We start from the raw sequence: 18,863 nt of genomic DNA, 5'->3' as shown, positions 1-18,863 counted from the left end.
AGCCACTCCTGATGAGACCTAATTCAATAGGATCAGAAGGAAGAAAAAGAAGACCTCCCCTATCAGTGGACTTGGGGAGCTGCATGCATGCAGAAGGGTGGAGGAAGGGAGGGATTGGGACAGGAGGAAGGAGGGAACCACAGGGGGGATACAAAGTGAATAAAGTGTAATTAATAAAAAAAAAAGACAAAAAAGACTGAGTTGAGAAAACAACAGCCTTGTTCTGCTCCTGTTTTTAGTGGAAATACTTTCATGTCTTCCCTATTTAATATAATGTTGGCTATAGGCTTATCATATATATTGTTTACTGTGTTATATTCCAAGAGTCTTCAAGACTTTTGTCATGAAACACTTTCAAAAACATTTTTGTGTTTTTTGTGGATTCCCACGTGATTTATATCCTTGTCAATTTATATAATTTTAAGTGTTTATTATAACTAACTATCCCTTTGTCTCTGGAATTAAGTCAACTTGATCATGCTGAATCTTTGGTGATTTTTCAAATTTAGTTTCCAGATGTTTTACTTGTTGTTTGTTTGCTTAAACTTTGTTGCATTGCTTACTGTTCTCTTGCTGTGAAGAGACATCATGACAAAGGCAATCCTTATACAAGAAAGCATTTGCATACAGTTTGAGAAGTTGGTCCATTGTTATCACAGCAAAGAGTATGGTGGCTCCTATTGTGCTGGAGAAGTAGCTGAGAGCTATATATCCTGATCTGCAAGCAGGCAGGTAGAATGAAAATCTAGGCCTGGCATGGGGCTTTGAAATCTCAAAGCTCTCTGCCAATGGCACACTTCTTTCATCAAATCTATGCTTCCAAATCCTTCTAATACTTTCAAACTGTTTCACTCCATGTTGACAAAGCGTTCAAATGTATGTGCCTATGGTGGCCATTCTTCTTCAAAATATCACATATGTCCATCAGAGAGATTTGTCATTAATTTTGATTATAATGTCTTTATCTGGTCTTAGTATCAAAATTAATATTGGCTTTATAAAAATAATTTGGTAGTGTCTGTCTCTTCCTATTTTACCAAAGACAGTCAATCTATTTGGACTTGGACTTTGATTAGTTGGGTATTCCTCATTTTTTTTCTTGTTTTGTTTTGTTTTTGGACTAAAGTTGTGACATTTATTTAGAGGTGTGGTGTGTGATGGTCAGAGTATAGTTTGTGGAGAGTTAGGTCTTTGTTCCACTATGTAAGTTCCATACCATTATCTCTTGAGCCATCTCAGTGGCTGTGGGAGATTTTTTTTCTTTTTAATTGCTGTTTTTTATCTCACTGATTGTTATAGATCTATTTGAAGTATTCATCTCCTTTTGGTTTAATTTTGGTAGGCCATATATATGTAGAAATTATTTCATTTTTAAGATGTTTTAATTCAGTACATTGTATATAATATTTTAAAGGTATACCTTTAAAATTTTCCTAAGTAACTACATTGATGTATGTTTTACAGGCTTCCTTTTCATCTCTGATTATTTAAATTGGTCCCATTTTCTTTGGCTTAGTTTGACCAAGGGTTTGTTGTTCTTAATCTTTTCAAAGAACTAACTTGGTGTTATTAATATTATGTATTGTCATTATTTGTTTCTGTTTTATTAATTTTTGCCCTGGAATTGTTTCTTTCCAACTACTGATGGTAGGTTTTTTTGCTTTTGTTTTTTTTTTTTTTTTTTTATTTTCAGAGCCTTGAGGTATATCGTGAGGTTATTTGATATCTCTCAGATTTCCTTTCATTGTCATGTAGAATATAGTATTGGTATTTTGTGTATATGGAAGTCAGAGGAAGTCTTGTGAAAGGCAAATTTCTCCTTCCACTACTTGGATCCAGAACATTGAAATCAGATTATTAGGCTTGCCTGTGAGTGCCTTCTTATCCACTGAGACATCTCTCTACCTTTTACCAGTGTTTTAATATATTTATGAGTTATTACTATAGTTTACTGGAAATCTAGGTTTTATTGGTGGTTAATAGCCCTCTTTGTTGCTACAGAATACACTGTAATAACTTTTCTGTTGCTCACTTAGGAGCCGCAGTTTGGACTTGGTTCTGATTATGTTTTAGTGATTTGTCCATATCTGTCTGTAATGACTTGCATTTCCTTTCTTTTGTTCTCCAACAGCTACATGGCAGTTGGTCTTTCTGCTCAAAGTGTGAACATGAATATACTACCAGGTACACATTCAAGTGAATTACAGTATTGTTAGAGCCTGACATTTAGGACTGTCATTTCTGCTTAAACGTTTCAAGTAATTGAAATAGCTGAAAGATAACTTCTTAAATTTTGATCACTCTTAAATATTATGAATTCTGGGTGGAATTTGAGTGGATTTTAATGTGTTGAAATTTCATGCTCCTCTTTAGAACATATATACCATAATACCTATGCTTTGTTTTCCTGTTTGTTTTATCTTTTTTAATTTTACATACTTTTACCAGCCACTTGAAACATTTTAAAATCACTCTTTCTGTTGCCACCAGTCACATCTCAACCTTTAACCCATTTTAGTTGTGTGACCTTGTGAGACTATGGACAAATGACACAAGTGTGCTCAGGAGTGTGTGAATGATGTGGAATACTATGCAGGAACCAGACAGCCGAAGAAATTGATTCTATTTCCTGATGTTAAAAATCAGTACTAGAAGAAAATTTTTATGTAGAATTAAAACTGACCTATGCAGAACTCCAGGAAATATATTTTGACGGGAACATATCAAGACAGTGCCACTGCCATCTAATTTTTTTCTTGTATACCTTGCTGTTCTTTCATTGGGCATTTTTGCTAAAAGTTATGAGGGTTTAATAGGGGTTTAATTATGATATTTAAGAATGTATGTAGTTGAGTGTAAAAAAACATTAAAAATTATTAGACAGTTGTATTACATATGGATCACAGTCTTGAGAAATTTGTGTTGACTGAAAATTATAATCTATTTTCATTAAAGTATGTGTGTGTTATTCAAATTAAAGCAAAATTTCTTTGCTATATTAGCTAAAGAAGTAATGCATGTATAAACATGTAGTGCATGACTGCAGTGTTTATGTTCATATTCCTGGAAGGAATTCTGTCTCTTCAGTACTTTTTTTAAAATATGTGTTCTAGGTGGTGAGTTTGTTTTCCTTAATGTTGTAGACAGCATTTTAATGCTTAAATCACTCCATAGTATAGTTGTTGAGACTATAGATATATATTTGTAGATTTTCATTTGTATATTATATGTTGTGCTCTTCTGGCTTGTCCTACAATGTTAGTGAGTAAATGATTTCTGAGGAGCCTTGTTCTTCATTGTAAATATACTGAACCTATCTCTCCAGGTTGGGATAAAGATTCATATTGTTACCATGGGGATGATGGACATGTATATTGTTCTTCTGGACCTGGACAACCTTATGGACCAACTTTTACAACTGGTGATGTCATTGGCTGTTGTGTTAATATTATCAACAATACCTGCTTTTACACGAAGAATGGAGATAGTTTAGGTACTGAGATGATGTATTGAAACAAAATGCCAAATTCTGTAATTTACTAATGCATGATGTTTGTGTTTATCATGTGATTCTGTTTATCTGTCTGTGTGTATGTTAAAGAAGTGATACATTTTGTATCCTGTGAAGGCTATCTTAGGTACAGAACTATTACCAGAATACTAGTAATACTAAAAGTTCTAACCAGTACTGAGCCATTTAGTCTAGTGATAGAAATGCTAAGTTTGGCTTGGTGGAAAGAACTTTACTAGTTATTCAATTCTCTAATACAACTTAAAAATCTGATCTACAAATAGTGTGGGGAACAGTTAAAAGAAATGGGTGGTCCAGTACTTGTAGTAAAAGAACAGGATGGACATACTTTACAGTTAGACCTGCTGATGGTGATTGCTGAAGGATGATGTCTGAGAAAAGTCTGTGTCCAAGGATAGAATAAATAACAGAAATGAAAGACATGTGGGCTAAAATACACTAACAACACAAAGACACAGTGTAAGTAAATGAGAAGTTAAGGCTTTAGTTCAACCTGCATATGTTCATTAGTTAGCTTTGTGCATAGTTGTTATTGTAGGTTTTTTCTTTTTTAAAAAAGATGCATTTTTATTTTATTTGTCTGTACAAATGGACGTGTTTGTGTGAATGTATGTCATGTATTTGTGGGTGCTAGAAGAGGCCAGAAAAAGGTGTCGGATCTCCTGAAGCTGGAGTTACTGGTGGTTTGAGCTGAGCTACACAGTGTAGGTGCTGGTAACTGAATTTGAGTCTTCTGGAAGAGTAGGCGGCATTCTTCGCTGCTGATCCATCTCTCTAGCCCACTTTTATTTTTAAATTGTAAGCAGTATAAAAGGTAGTAAGACTAATGTTTTTAAAACCTCACATTTTTACTTTTGTGGAAATTATATGCTCATAGCAGATTATTTCTAATAGGCTCAAGTGAATAGAAGCAAAAATTAAATAACAAATAACCTTAGAGGGCAGAAACTGTTTACTTCTGAGTCGTGTTTGGAAAGTTAGACTGCAAGCAGTCTGCTGATCTATGTAATGGAATTTTGTAAATGGCATTGTTTGTGCTTCATTGCGTAGAAGAAAATTCTAAGTTTCAGTTTACATTGCAGCAGGTGTCTGTAGTGCTTAAGCACAGTCCAGATGTAACATCTTTGGATTTTTGTCAGGCTTAATATTTTCACTTAGATTTTTTTTTTTTAATTCAAAAACTCTTCCCTTTTATGTGAAGTAAAGTGTTACAGGCCTTCCAAAAAAAAGTCTTATTCTCATCTGCGTATCCTGTTAATGATCCAATATAGATTATATTGAAAGTAGTTAGCTGATACTAGTCTTTGTATTGGCTGCTTAAAATGTTTAAGATCTTAAACTTTAAACTCAAGGGAAGTCTGCTTCCAGGTATGAGAGCTCAAAATGTACAAAATAATACATTGTTAAAAATCCATGATTAGCCTTTCTAACACTAATTTTTCAAACATTTCAGAGAAGAAATTTTATTTTGGTAGATGGGAAGATAACAGGTGATGGGATTTTTTTCCTATTAAATTTTAACAAATATTTAAATCAACACTTTTCATTGAGTAAGAAAGGTGTTTCAAAAGATAAGATGCTTAAGAAAAGGACACCTAATGATGGAATTACATTCTCATTTTCTGTAAATTTGAAATATTTAATGGAATTAATAATCTAGTAAATATTGAGCATGTAGGTAGTATAATAGTGGTCAGCCAGAGTCCTTCAGTCTTGAATGGGTTTGACTTTTGGCTTCTTTGTCATGTGACCATGTGATCAGTTACTCACTGAAGAGTAACTGTAACACTTGCCCCAGTAAGTCATCAGAGAAAGCCAACATGGTAACTTGAAAATTTACAGATGTTAGTTCCTCTAGGCTGGGTGACAGGTCTGCATAGATCATCCTGGTTAGCAGAAGCTCTCACTGTGAACAGGGTTTCTATAGGAGTGACAGCTGAAGCTCCTTTGGAACACAGCCACATTTACAGTTTTTCTATGGCTGTTTTCCTGGGCCGGTGGCAGATTAAAATGGTGCTTACAGAGACTCTGTTACCAGAAAAGCAGGAAGTATTAGCTTGTTGTCCCACTGCAGGACACGTCTTCATGCTTTTTGTCTAGACTCTAGAATCTAGAAGATAAAATTCTACTCAGCTGCTATTCTTGCCTCTTCCCATGGGCATGTATATAGGGATATTTTTATAATAAGGATGGCAGAGTTTTGTTTTTCTCTCAAGCAGTTTTCAAAATTGTACAGATACTCAGTATAAAAAATGGAGAGGGTTTCATTTGGAAAAATAAAAGGGGCATTGAAGTATAGAACAAACTAACTTGAAATTTTAATAATTTTTATCAGACATCATTTGTTACCTGAAAAAGATCATTTCAGAAAACTTCTTGGCAAGTCAGGAAATAGAAAAAATGAAGACTGAATAGTTTTACCAGTTTTGTTATTAGGTAGATTTTTGTGGCCTGAGCCACAGGTTGTGTTGCTTATATGACATGTCAAAATTGTTGATCTCTAGAGCTAATCTGTTTTTTTTTTATTAGAGCTCTTGACAAAGACCAAAATCTTTAGTAATTACTGCCAAGAATTTTTGTTAAAACAATATAAATTTAGACTGACTTATTATAAATGCATATCTTAGTGAAAAATATTAATCTACAATACAAAAAATGTTCGATATGGCATAGTCATGTCTTGTTAAAATGGTCTCTTATTTTTCTCATGTTTTTCTTTTTGTATTATTTAATTTCCTGACAATTTTGAATAAATTTTAATATTTGGCTGCGAATAAATGAAACTAAATATAGTTAGAATATTTTGTATGGAATTACAAAAGGAAAACACTTGGCTTTGCTTTCCTTTTCAAAGATGAACACACTTTATTGATTATTAAATCATAAGAACAGATTTACCAACCAGAAAGCATTATTTTTACATTGAAAATATATCACAAATCAAATATTTCTTATCGGAACATGCTTAGGACTGAAAAACATTTAAGATTTGGATTATAGGATATATGTGTGTACAGACACACACATAAAATATATATGTATATATACATACACAGAAAATTTGTATGTATATATGTGTGTATATAAGCACACATACACACACACACACATACACACACAAATAAACACACATATACACAGAATGAGATACCTCCAGCATGGAACCAAGTGTAAACAGGAAATTCATTCAGGTTCCATATATGCCTTACACACACAACATGTGTTCTCACTTAAATAGTTCTGAAGGCTTTTTTTTTCTTAACATCACTTAAAACTCTAGAGTTAATGCCATTATCCCAGAAGTAAAATGAATCTGTGACCAGGACTGACAATCACTACTAAGAAGGCATTCATGCAGGCAGACATTAGTGTCCTTGACGAAATTAGGCTTTTCTTCCCCTTTTCTTCTTTTTCTGTCCTCTTTGCTTTAGTTAGATATTCAGCTTTTTACTATTACTATTACTTGCCTTTGGAAAAAAAAAGCCACTAATGCTTTTTTTTTTTTTTTCCTTTTCAGGTGTTGCTTTCATACACTTAACGGTAAGACATAATTTTTTGAAACATGACTTTCAATTTTAACTTAAAAAAGTACAGAAACTAGAACTAGACATGGGGAGCAGTTTCACTCATCCTAAGTGCATGTACAGTGTGTCATGTTGACAGCACAAAGGAGATTACCTGAAGTAACCTTTCTTCTTGTTTGTGGATTGGACTTACAGCCTCCCTTGTAATAATAACTCTTCTACACTGAGCTTTGCCCAGAACCCTAAAATACTCCTGTTACTATGTGTTCATTTAGAGTATGTTTCCTGGTTATGCTTGAGAGTTTCAGCAAAGGGTTGTACAGTTGTAACTCTTCATTCTCCTAAGTGGTGTTTGAGACCTGCTGTGTGAGGTCCTGTGCTTTTTGCATCATTTGGCAACCAGTAAAGATTTCTGGAGTTGGGTTGTGAGATCAGTGTCTAAGTTAAGGAAATTAAAGAATAAGAACATGAAAATAGTGAATTGTAGTATTTCAAAGGAGTTTATGTACTTTGGATCGAAATAGGGCAAGCTAAAGCAAGGCATAGTTGTAAAAGCTGCCCACTTTCCTCAGGGTGGGACTTGAGCTGAGACTTTTGACAGAGTCAGTCAGTGCCTAGGTAGAGTATTTCAGACAGCAGGGAGAAAAGTGGTCAGGCAGAATCCAAGTCTAGATTTGGGGGCTAAAGTGATGACTGTTCAATTAAGAATATAATTGTTCTTCCAAAGAACAATTGAGTTCACATTCTCAGAACCCAAGTGAGAAAGCTCATAACTACCAGTAACTCTAGCTCCAGCGATCTGACATCCTCTTCTGGCCTCGGAAATCTTGTGTTCATATACATTCATATAAATATGTATGTATATGTATATATATATATATATATATATATATATATATATATATATATCTTTTTAAAAAGAAAGAGGGCTTGGCTTTAAGATGGCAGGCCTTAGGAACGGGTTGGTAGTAGAGACGGAATTGTTCAATTATAAGCAGATAAACAAAGATTTTTTTGTTTGCTTATTGTCTTATGTCTGAGGTTCAAACTGCAGATTCTTGTGCATGGTGGGTAAAAGTGTTAGTACTGAGCTACATCCTAGCACTTTTTTTTAAAGACAGGATCTCTCCATTTTGCTCTATCTGCCCTTCAACTATTTGAATGTTCAAGCAATTCTTTTGCCATAGCTTTCCAGGTAGCCTCCACCCCAGGATTAGTTGGAAAATTTTGAGGAACTGGGTGAATAATTTATTTTGGTGTAAGAGTCAAATATGGTCACACTCAGAGTTGGTTTGCGAACTGGAATTAAGGATAATTGTCTGCTCTAAATTTGGGGCCATTTGCATTTAGATGTCAACTGCATGTGTCCAAAATGCAAGTGTTGTGTGTTAACACAGAAGAGAAGTAGATGGATTTCTAGGACATGGTAAGTGTAGGAGAAAATAGGGAACTATCAAAGTAAAACTGAGAAGCAATCAGTGAGCTGAGGAAAACAGTTAATACTGAAAGCCAGGTGAAGATAGGAATCAACGGAAGGAGTTCCATTACTTATTTTCTGTTACAACATCATTACCAAAGATGCCTTTTGGAAGAATTTGTTTTGACTTGTGGTTCTACAGGACAAGAGTATGCGGGGAAACATGTCAGCAGACATAATGGCAGGAACAAGAGGCTGAGAGATCACATCTTCCCAAACATGAACCAGAGAGAACATGGGAGGGAAGAGATTTTGAGTGCTCAAAGCTTATCCCCACTGACACTTAATCCTAATCTTCTCTAAAGAGTATCACCAACTGGGGAATAAGTGTTGAAATGCTCAAGCTTGTGGGGGACATTGTTCATACAAACAGCCACAGAAATCATTAACTGCATTAGTGCTGTGATGGATCCTGTGATGTGGGAGCCCACAACTGACCATTGCATTTAGTAGAGTAGAGGTTCCTGGTGACAATGACAAGGAAGTTTTAGCAGAGTGGAGAAAGGCTGTTAGGAATGAACTCAATAGAGATAGGAAGAGACTATTGATGACTTTGGAGAACCTTATAATGGGAAGTGGGGGTGTGGGGCAATAACTGGTGGTGAAAAGGGGGTGAGTAGAAAAAGATCAGGAAGTTATATTTAGTAGAATATCTAATGCTGTTGAATGATTCACTAGGAAACAAATAAACAAGTTGATAAACTCTAGAGAGGAAAAGTACTATAGTGATTATATGTTTCAATAAGCAAGTGTGTGAGTGAAAGGAATTAGCATTTGAATAGAGCATTTTTGGTTGTGACCAGCAGGTTAGCAGAGTATGCAGTTTTAAATACATTCTTTTGTATGGGAGGGTATGCACAAGTTTTGAGAGTGGCATTAACACACATGCTGAGGCCATAGGAGAAAAATGTCAGGAGTCTTTCTCTAGTGCTCTTTCTGAACCTGAAGCTTGCTGGTTTCCAGCCAGTGAGCTTCTGCAGTCCACTGGCCTCTGCCCCTGACACTGAGGTTGCATGTGCACACAACCATGTTCAGCTTTTACATACGTGCTGGAGCTTGAACTCAGTTTCTCCTGCCTTCATAGAAAGCTCTCTTACCCACTGAGCTATCATTTACACCCTGCAGGTAAATTCTATTAGGTAAAATGATGGCATCCTTCATTGCAGAATCTTTCACAAAAAGACTCCCAAGATTCACTTGTAAGTGCTACAGGTTTTTTTTGTTTTGTTTTGTTTTGTTTTGTTTTGTTTCTTGCTGCGGTTTTGCTTGTTGATGCTTAAGCATGTTAAAGTTCATCATTGGGTGGGCTGTGCTGCAGTGATTCTCAGTGCCTCTTCATTGGTCAGTGCAATAGAGATCATTCGTCAAAGGCATACCTGATTTTAGGCACTGTATGTTTTTTGTCAGCTTCTAGTGGTTTTCTGTGCCAGTTTGATGTTGTGTCATAGACTCCCTCCCAATTATTGTAAAACAATGGCAACTTTGTTGTTACTGAGCAAGGTAGAAATGGTAGTAGTTCTTACAGGTTTCCTTCCATAGTATTTGTAGGGATCGAAAGTCTTGTGTGACTTCTGTATGCTGCACTTTTCTACTGCAAGGAAATGGGAAAACTAGTCTTTCCCGTAAAGGGATTGCTTAGAAAATGTATGTTCCTTATCTGTGGTTTTGTTTGAGTTAATTGGAACATTGAATCCTCAAGGAGTATATTTGCAAAAACCTTAATTTTCCTTGACTGTATGCTCTGAAAACCTAACATATTTTTTTGTACTTGGAGACAATGTCTTACTCTGTTGCTCCAGCTGTTCTGTAACCTGTGGTGATATTTTCCCTGCCTCTTTAAGTGTTTCTCCTAGACCTGATATTTTGTTATTTGTTTTGTTTTTGTTTGTTTGGCTTTTCTGGTTTTTGAGACAGGGTTTCTTTGTGTAGCCTTGGCTATCCTGAAGCTCTCGATGTAGAATAGGCTGCCCTGTTCCATGCATTCATTGTCTTTGGTTTCTTATATGTTTTTGTTTTAAAAGTATCTAATAATGCTGTGATGGTTATAATGAAAAGTTTGCCATGCTAGAAGTAAAGAGACAGCTTTTTCCCTTTTTTTCATAACGTCATTAACAATCTGTGTGCTTGTGGTTTGAGTCTCAGGTCTCCAGTTTTCTAACTGGTGAAAGGAGAAGACGGTATTGAATGTCTGACCTGCTTTGCATTTAAATTTGTTAATATGTTAGGTGTGCTCCTTATTAAGAGTTTAAGGTAGGCATGATGGATCATACCTGTAATCTTAAAACTTGGGAGGCTGAGACAGAAGAATCCCAATGAGTTTAAGGACACATAAAGTATGACATACATAAGCATAACCTTCCCACCAAAAAGAAGTACTACTTTTTCTTATCACGTAACGTAAAAATCTCATAGGTCTATGTCTTTCTTTTGATGAACTATTTTGTTTATGATTTGTGTTGCTTGTTGAACAGTTATTTTTAAATATACCCCCAATTTGCTTTAAATATCTACATACACACTATCTTTTTAAACTTTACCATGTTTTACAGTAAAATTACCTGTTGCATCTACAAATAAAGGTAAAGAAACAAGGCACAAATCAAAACACTAAAAGTGTGGGAGGATTTGGTGTCACAGGAATAAAGATGAAACTTGCACTTTTGTTGGTAGCCTGTGTTCTATCTTTGCTTGTTAGTAGTAGAGCAACCCTGTCTAACTACTGGTTCTCAGTTTGCACATCTGTGTAATGGCAGCAAGAACCTCACAAGAGATTCTAAGGAGTGGGCCTGGCATTTAGTGAACATTCAGTATGTGATCTCTCTCTCTCTCTCTCTCTCTCTCTCTCTCTCTCTCTCTCTCTCTCTCTCAGTGCAGCAGTTGATTACTAATCGAAAAATACTTATTTGACGCTATTTGTTTTTACATTTGAACTTTTTTCCACTTTAATATCTTACAATGTATTTGAATGTATTTCAGTTTGTATACTCAGATATGTCTCTTCTTCTTCTTTTGAAATGATATATTTGAGGTTTAATTTTTGCATTAAGAATCCCCATAGTGTGCTGCCAAGGTGAGAACTAAAAGTGGAATGAAACAGAGATGATTAGCATGGCCTCTGTGCAAGGATGACCTGCAAATTCATGAAGTGTTCTATAGGTTTACAAACGAAGAAAGAAAGTCCCTACAGTGATACGGTGTCTTACTTAAAGCAAGTTTTTATGACTGTCTCTATAAAAGCAGGCCTTACAAATGTGCTGGTAATGATTTTAATAAATTGTAGGTGGTGCTCTCTGTGAACTAGCTGTAATGTGCATTTTTATAATGTGTACCTTGTATAAATACTAAGATAAACTTGAGCCATATGTTAATTTTAAAGCTTTGTAACTGTTACATGACATTAATAGCACAGGTTAGATATTCATGTGTTAGAAATAAAGAGCCACATGGATTATTCAACAGGGTCCTGGAATCATTTATGTGAGTATCTTAGTTGCTTACATTTTCTTAATTATTTGACTGAAGAAAATAATATTTTTTTTCATCCAACACATAATGTATCTTTTTAGTTGTTATCCCCTAATATTTTGATTGAGATTTTAAAATATTTGTGAAGTAAATTTATGGTTCTATTTTTACATTGCAAAGATAATGAAGTCTTTAATGGTATAATCAATATATTTTTAAATAAATATGTTGTTTTACAGCCAAATTTGTATCCTACTGTGTGGCTTGTGACACCAGGAGAAGTGGCTGATGGCAACTTTGGGCAACATCCTTTTGTCTTTGGTGTAGAAGACTACATGCGAGAATGGAGAACCAAAATACAGGCCCAGATAGACCAGTTTCCTATTGAGGATAGGAAAGGAGAGTGGCAGGCCATGATACAAAAGTAAGAGCAAGGAATTTTTAATATACAGATTTAAACACTTAGTGTTTAAAAGACAAACCATTCTTTTTGCATTCAAAGATGTAAATCCAGGAGTCAAATTTAAATCCTAATTGTGTGTGCTATTGATAATATTTTAATCTCAAAAAGTAATTCACCAGTTGAAAAAAATAGTGTTGATTTAAACACATACAGAATTGCATTTGTCTGATTTATCTGAATGGAAGAAATAAGTGACACTTGATTGTAAAAGTAGTTTAACTCATTTGTCATCTTTAATAATATGACTCAGTGTGAAGGCTGTAAGTTATGCAGTCAAACTTCTAATAATGTTGACAAAAATGATACGTAGACAGGTGAACTAGAGCTTATGTTTTGGGTTCTGTGATTTAGGGACGTGGCTTTGAACATCTTCCTCAGCTGTAGTTCAAATACAGGAGTAAAATCGATGGTGGTTTGGTGCTCACTCTCCATGTAGAGAAGTAAGAGAGTATAGCAAGAATGTGCATACACCATCACCCAGAGCTCAGTGGTTTGGTTTCTTTGTCTGGAAGAGTGTTAGCAACATGTCTTTAATGTCTGAAATGAGCCACTTTCTACTTTGTACTTAGCATTTTAGTTCTTTAAAACTGTATTTTTTTCCTGTCCAAGAATTTACCCGTAGGCTTCTACACAGAAGAATTCAAAAATTAAATGTAAAAAACTTGGGCAGGAAAGATAGCACCACCACGATGGCAGAAAGGTGGGTTTTCACCGGAGTTCTATTCCTGTGACCCACATACTGGAAGGAATGACCAGCTCCTACAAAGTTGTCCTCTGACCTCAACATTGTTCCAGTGTGTGTGTTTGTGTACATGCATACTCACACTAAATAAATAAATAAATGCAATTTTAAAAATAAAAAAAAAATCTTTATTAACTATTTTTACTGCTATTTCTTATATGAGTTACCATTAGACACTTAGGATAAGATAAAGAGAATTAACACCAAGGAGCAATGACTCTTGAGTTAGCCCAAGTGCAGCAGAAATACTTTGACTTCATTAGTAATAATGGAGGTTGGCCAGCAGCAGAGAAGAAAGTAAGTGCTAAATCTGTTATTAGGAAAAGCTTTTCAGTAGCTTTATATGTTTGTTTTATTTTATAGAATTTCATAAGGAACAGTAAGAAATTTGAAATCCTATGACAGTCAACCTCTTTAGACAATATTTATGTCAAAAGTCTAAAAGACAGTGCCTGGATATCACTAGTATTAAATGATTAGTGGTAAAAGATTGATGTAGGATATATATATATATATATATATATATATATATATATATATATATATACCATTAACTTTAAAATGATTCTGATTTTATAATCTAGGCCAAGAAAATATCCAAGACCTTCAAATATATCATCAGTGTGCAATGGTCTTGAAAGTGTATTTATAGTTGCTTTAAAGTTTCTTCAGCTTAAGTTTTTAAGAAAACCTTTTTGGGTATTGTTTAGAGAAGATAATGTTTGGAGATAAATGAGTTTTGATTAATATTGTTGGATTACCAGTTTTGCTAACTATATCTTAGATGCTTACTGGCTTTTAAAAGAAAGCTTGTTGTCCTAGATGTATCACTGTCTGTAAGTGTTACACAATTTATTTCCTGCTTAAAACCACAAAATTGATTTCATTGTTTAATTGTTCCCTTGTGCATTTTGTTCCTGGAATTTTTTTCTGGGCTCACCTCATTGTGTCTCTTCAAACTTTAAGATCTCATCTCATTTGACTGCTGAGCTCAGAAAGTAGTTGGAACTCCAGTATTAATCACTTATCTCAAAATAACTGTTTTACATAGGGCTAACATGTTATTAGTTCATCTATAATTAAGGTGAGGTCTAAATTATGGTTAGTGAGATTGAAAAATAAAGACTTTGAATAAAGAACAAGGGTTTAATAAGGATCCAAGAATTAAATTTAAAAAAAAGAGATGATTTTAATGCCTTTGTTCTTATTTTAAATTGTCTTTTGGACTATCCATAACTAGAAAAAAATGTTACTTTCAACTTATTTTAAAGTTGAAGGTCAAAGAGCCTGGCTTCAAAGAAATAGATTTATTTTGTAATATCAGATTAGACTTGTTAACAGAGATTGTAGCCTGAAGCATGTATTCTCCTGACTAAAAGATGCGTTTCTTCTCTTTCTCTTAAGACTGGTTTCATCTTATTTAGTCCACCACGGGTACTGTGCCACAGCACAGGCCTTTGCCAGATCTACAGACCAGACTGTTCTAGAAGAATTTGCTTCCATTAAGAATAGACAAAGTAAGAACACTGTGGTGCATGGCAAATACTTGTTTTTAAAAATAAGTTTGCTTGCATTAGCTTTTACAAAACTTATATTTTTATTAAAAGTTTGTCCAACCTATTGTTTAAAAGTGGATGCATCCAAACTCATTTTCATTGACTTTTTCAGTAGTTGTTTTTTGTGAGTGTTTTGGCTTGTGGTGGGGGTGGGAGATCTTGTGTCTCAGTCAAGGTCTCCTGTAGGTCAGGCTGACCTTGAGACTCATGCTACACTTTTAACAGTTTTGAAAATTGGTTTTAAAAATTCACACCAGATTTTTAATGTAGAAATAAATTTGTAGACCTTTAAAAAGAAATATCTCTATCACATTTCCATTGGAAAAATTGCTGTCTTGTGGGTTGGGATTAAAGTCCTTGATGAGCCCAACTCTCTGATTTGGTGTTAGCACCTGGTGGGTGGAGGATGCGGCAGGAAAACCTTGAGTTTTAAGAAATAAGAAGTGCTCAATTCAAAGAAAGTTTCTTTTGTTGTTTGGTGCCACTCTGGATGAGATAGTGGAGATAGCATATGAAATAATTTTTCTTCGAAAGAAATTTAATATCTTCTAATTACTGCCTAAATTGAAGGTAGTGTATTGGTCATAAGTATTTATTGCTTAAGGCACTGTGCTGGACAGTGCTGCTACTGTTTCCATCCGGGCAAGGCAGGCTGACAACATCTGTAAGTTAGACTTTCTAAAGCCACTGCTGTTAGCTCATCAGAGTAGACCATATATGATGGGCATTTCCTGAGTAGAAAAATGAAAACAGTTTACAAGTAAGACCATGATGGCTGAGAGAATCTTCTGCTAGTTAAGATGGCTAAAGTAATGCCAATTGCACCATGCTATAGGTATGCTGGTCTTTCTCACTTCCTTCATACACCATCACACAGAGGAGGTCACTTACCCAAGGATGTTACTTTAAGAAAGCTCTGACATTTTCAAAGGCTGTTGTTCTAGTCCCAAGACAGAAGGTCGTATAGACATTTTAAGTGTTATTCCTTTATATCCGTCTTTTTTTTTATTTTATTTTTTTTATCAGTTACATTTTATTAACTCTGTATCCCAGCCGTGTCCCAATCCCTCATTCCCTCCCTGTCCCTCCCTCCCTCCCTCCCTCATCTCCACCGTGCCCCTTTCCAAGTCCACTGATGGGGAGGACCTCCTCCCCATTCATCTGATCCTGTTTTATCAGGTATATCCGTCTTTTTTAAAATTTTTATATTAATTACACTTTATTCATTTTGTATCCCCCATAGGCCCCTCCCTCCTCCCCTCCCGATCCCACCCTCCCTCCTCTTTCTGCATGCATGCCACTCCCCAATTCCACTGATAGGGGAGGTTCTCCTCTCCTTTCTGGTCTTTTTAAGTCTTACTGTTTGTAAATATACTGTTCAGTAGATGTTTTCCCGATAATTCTTACATATTTATTCATGAAATTTTAAAGCAGTCTTGAAAAATAGTTATGTTTTCTAATTTTTAACATATTTGGTATTTTCTAATCTAACCTTTAAAATTTTAGAAAAAGAGAGTTTAATTATTTCAGAGGGTTTCAATTATTTTCTGGGGTGATTGAAGGTTGCCTCTGCTCTTATAGAGATAATATTTTTGCTTTCTTTTCTTACTAGGAATTCAGCAGTTGGTGTTAGCAGGACGAATGGGAGAAGCCATAGAAATAACACAACTGTTATACCCAAGTTTATTTGAAAAAAATCCCAATCTCCTGTTCACATTAAAGTAAGTTTTAGTAAAATGTCATTTTAAGTAATTAAAATTATCTTCAATGTTTGTAGTTTTGATTTTTGTTTTGCCTTGTTTCAGATATTTATACATAATTTTATATTACAGCACATTTAAGTTTTTAAAAACACATGGAGATGAGGATATGTACCTCAGTGGCAGAGCAGATGCTTAGCATGTGTGAAAAAAAAAAACATAAGGAACTTCATGTTAAGGTCTCTAATCACATGATACTTTTGTTGGCTTTTATCATATCATCTCTCTTAATGTGTGAATGCCATACTTAGAAGGCAGGAATCTCAAATTTATCCTAAAAGGTACTTGGAGTAACTTTGGTGGACCTATGAAGAGTTATAGTAAGATATACATAAAATGTACTTTTTTACCCATTCTTGTGTTCTTACACACTCAAGTACACTTAGTGTTTTTGTGTATCACTGGAGCATATTCATCTTCTTAGCTTGCCCACTAAACACTAGCTTCTCCTTTGCTCACTTCCTCAGAGCCCTCATACTGTGTGTCACTTAGTGTAATATCCCTAACTGTCACCTATATTGTAGCACCTCCTGGAGTTTCCCTTAATTTTGAAGGCTGAAGATGATCCCATCATGTGGCTGCACTGCCTGTCATTTGTTCTTCAGTCTGATGGTGGGTGCTGGGGTTGCCCTGTCTCTCTGCTATTATGAATAATTCTGCTGTGAACAAAGCTGTGTGAGTGTGTGCTTAAGTCCTGCCTTTCAATTCTTCCATTATTTACCTAAAAGTGGAGTTGTTGGCTTATTGCTGTGCTTACCATTGTGAGGACTCCTTGCATCCTCCTTGGTACATCCTTCTTTACTTCTAGCAGAGTATAAGGTTTCCAGTCTTTTCACATCATTGTCAACACTTATTTTCTGTTTTAGGATATAGACATCCTGATTAGGCACTTAAAAACTGGATCTTATTCTTATGAATACCTTTAATCCAGCTGTCATAAAACTTAGTGGATCCCTGAGACTTGAAGGCCAATCTTGTCTGTACATAACAAGTTTGAGGCCTGCCATGGCTGCAGATTAAGACCCAAGAGAGAGAGAGAGAGAGAGAGAGAGAGAGAGAGAGAGAGAGAGAATCAGATGTTGCTGAGATTAGGATCTCAATCTTCTAAGCCTAAGTAAGTCTTTGCACATCAAATATCAATCATTTTGCCTAACAGCAAAAACCAACTGAGGCCCACTTTGGCTAAGAGCTTAGTAATTCAACCTGGGATGGAAAGACTGGTATAAGATTTTGCTTTGAAATATCAGTCTCAGAAAAGAACCCTGTGCCCAGACATTTTGGTTTTGTTGCTCTTCCTGTGGAGCTCCTGTCCTCTTCATGTCTTGCTATCTCCCCCTTCCTTCCTAAGATTTCCTGCACTCTGCCCAAAGTTTGTTTGAGTCTCAGTATCTCCTTTGATACATTGCTGGGCAGAGTCTTTCAGAGGTCCTTTGTGTTAGGCTCCTATCCTGTTTCCTATTATCTCCTTCTTCCATTGTCCTTCCTGTTTGCCTTTCTGAGTGAGGATTGATCATCTTACCCAGGATCCTACTTCTAGCTTAACTTCTTTAAGTGTACATATTTTTGTAGGTTTATCCTATATGATAAGTCTAATAGCCATTTATAAGTGAGTATAAACCATGTGTGTCTTTCTGTTTCTGGGATACCTCACTCAGGGTGATCTTTACTAGTCCCGACCATTTCCCTGAAGATTTCATGATTTCCTTGTTTTTAATTGCTGAGTAGTATTCCAAAGTGGGTAAATGCACCACAGTTTCTCTATCCATTCCTCCGTTGAGGGACATCTGGGTTGTTTCCAGGTTCTGGTTATTACAAATAAAGCTGATACTCCAACCAAGGACCATTCATGGATATAACCTAGAACTCCTGCCTAGATGTAGCCCATGGCAGCTCAGTATAAAAGTAGGTACCCTAGTAAGGGAGACAGTGACTGTCTCTGACATGAACTCAGTAGATAGCTCTTTGACTGCCTCCCGCTGATGGAGGAGCAGCTTTGCCAGGCCACAGAGGAGGACAATGCAGGCAGTTCTGATGAGACCTGATAAGTTAAGGTCAGATGGAAGGAGAGGAGGACACCCTATTCGTGTCTTTGTGACTTTGTGAAGGGCATAGGAGTATATGAGGGAGGGAGGGTAGGATTGGAAGCAGATGAAAGAGTGAGCTACAGCTGGGATAATAAGTGAATAAACTGTAAATAATATAAAAAATAAAAATTAAAAAATAAAAACAATTGTGCTGTGTTCCTCTCCAGGTACGTGTGTTTCTAAAATCTCACCTACTTGGTAAGATAGCAAGTAAAATACCAATTTTAATTTATAAATTAAGCTAATTTTAACTTTAATAT

The 18,863-nt window shown here is 35.4% G+C and overlaps 1 protein-coding gene and 1 non-coding gene across 2 annotated transcripts in view; both read left to right on the top strand.

The window, feature by feature from the left end:
• The window catches only part of LOC110543819 (ran-binding protein 9-like), a 111,841-nt gene that overhangs the window by 55,035 nt on the left and 37,943 nt on the right, over positions 1-18,863 (top strand). Inside the window, 6 exon segments of the mRNA XM_060374743.1 lie at positions 2,132-2,184; positions 3,326-3,493; positions 7,050-7,072; positions 12,238-12,422; positions 14,608-14,720; positions 16,372-16,480. Coding sequence (XP_060230726.1) covers positions 2,132-2,184; positions 3,326-3,493; positions 7,050-7,072; positions 12,238-12,422; positions 14,608-14,720; positions 16,372-16,480 — 651 coding nt within the window.
• LOC132650182 (U6 spliceosomal RNA) lies at positions 11,585-11,693 on the top strand. The gene has a single exon (XR_009588574.1). It is a non-coding gene; the product is annotated as a U6 spliceosomal RNA (small nuclear RNA).

Source organism: Meriones unguiculatus, chromosome X, assembly GCF_030254825.1.
Source record: "Meriones unguiculatus strain TT.TT164.6M chromosome X, Bangor_MerUng_6.1, whole genome shotgun sequence".
NCBI lineage: Eukaryota > Metazoa > Chordata > Mammalia > Rodentia > Muridae > Meriones > Meriones unguiculatus.
This window is presented reverse-complemented; position numbering and strand designations above follow the sequence as displayed.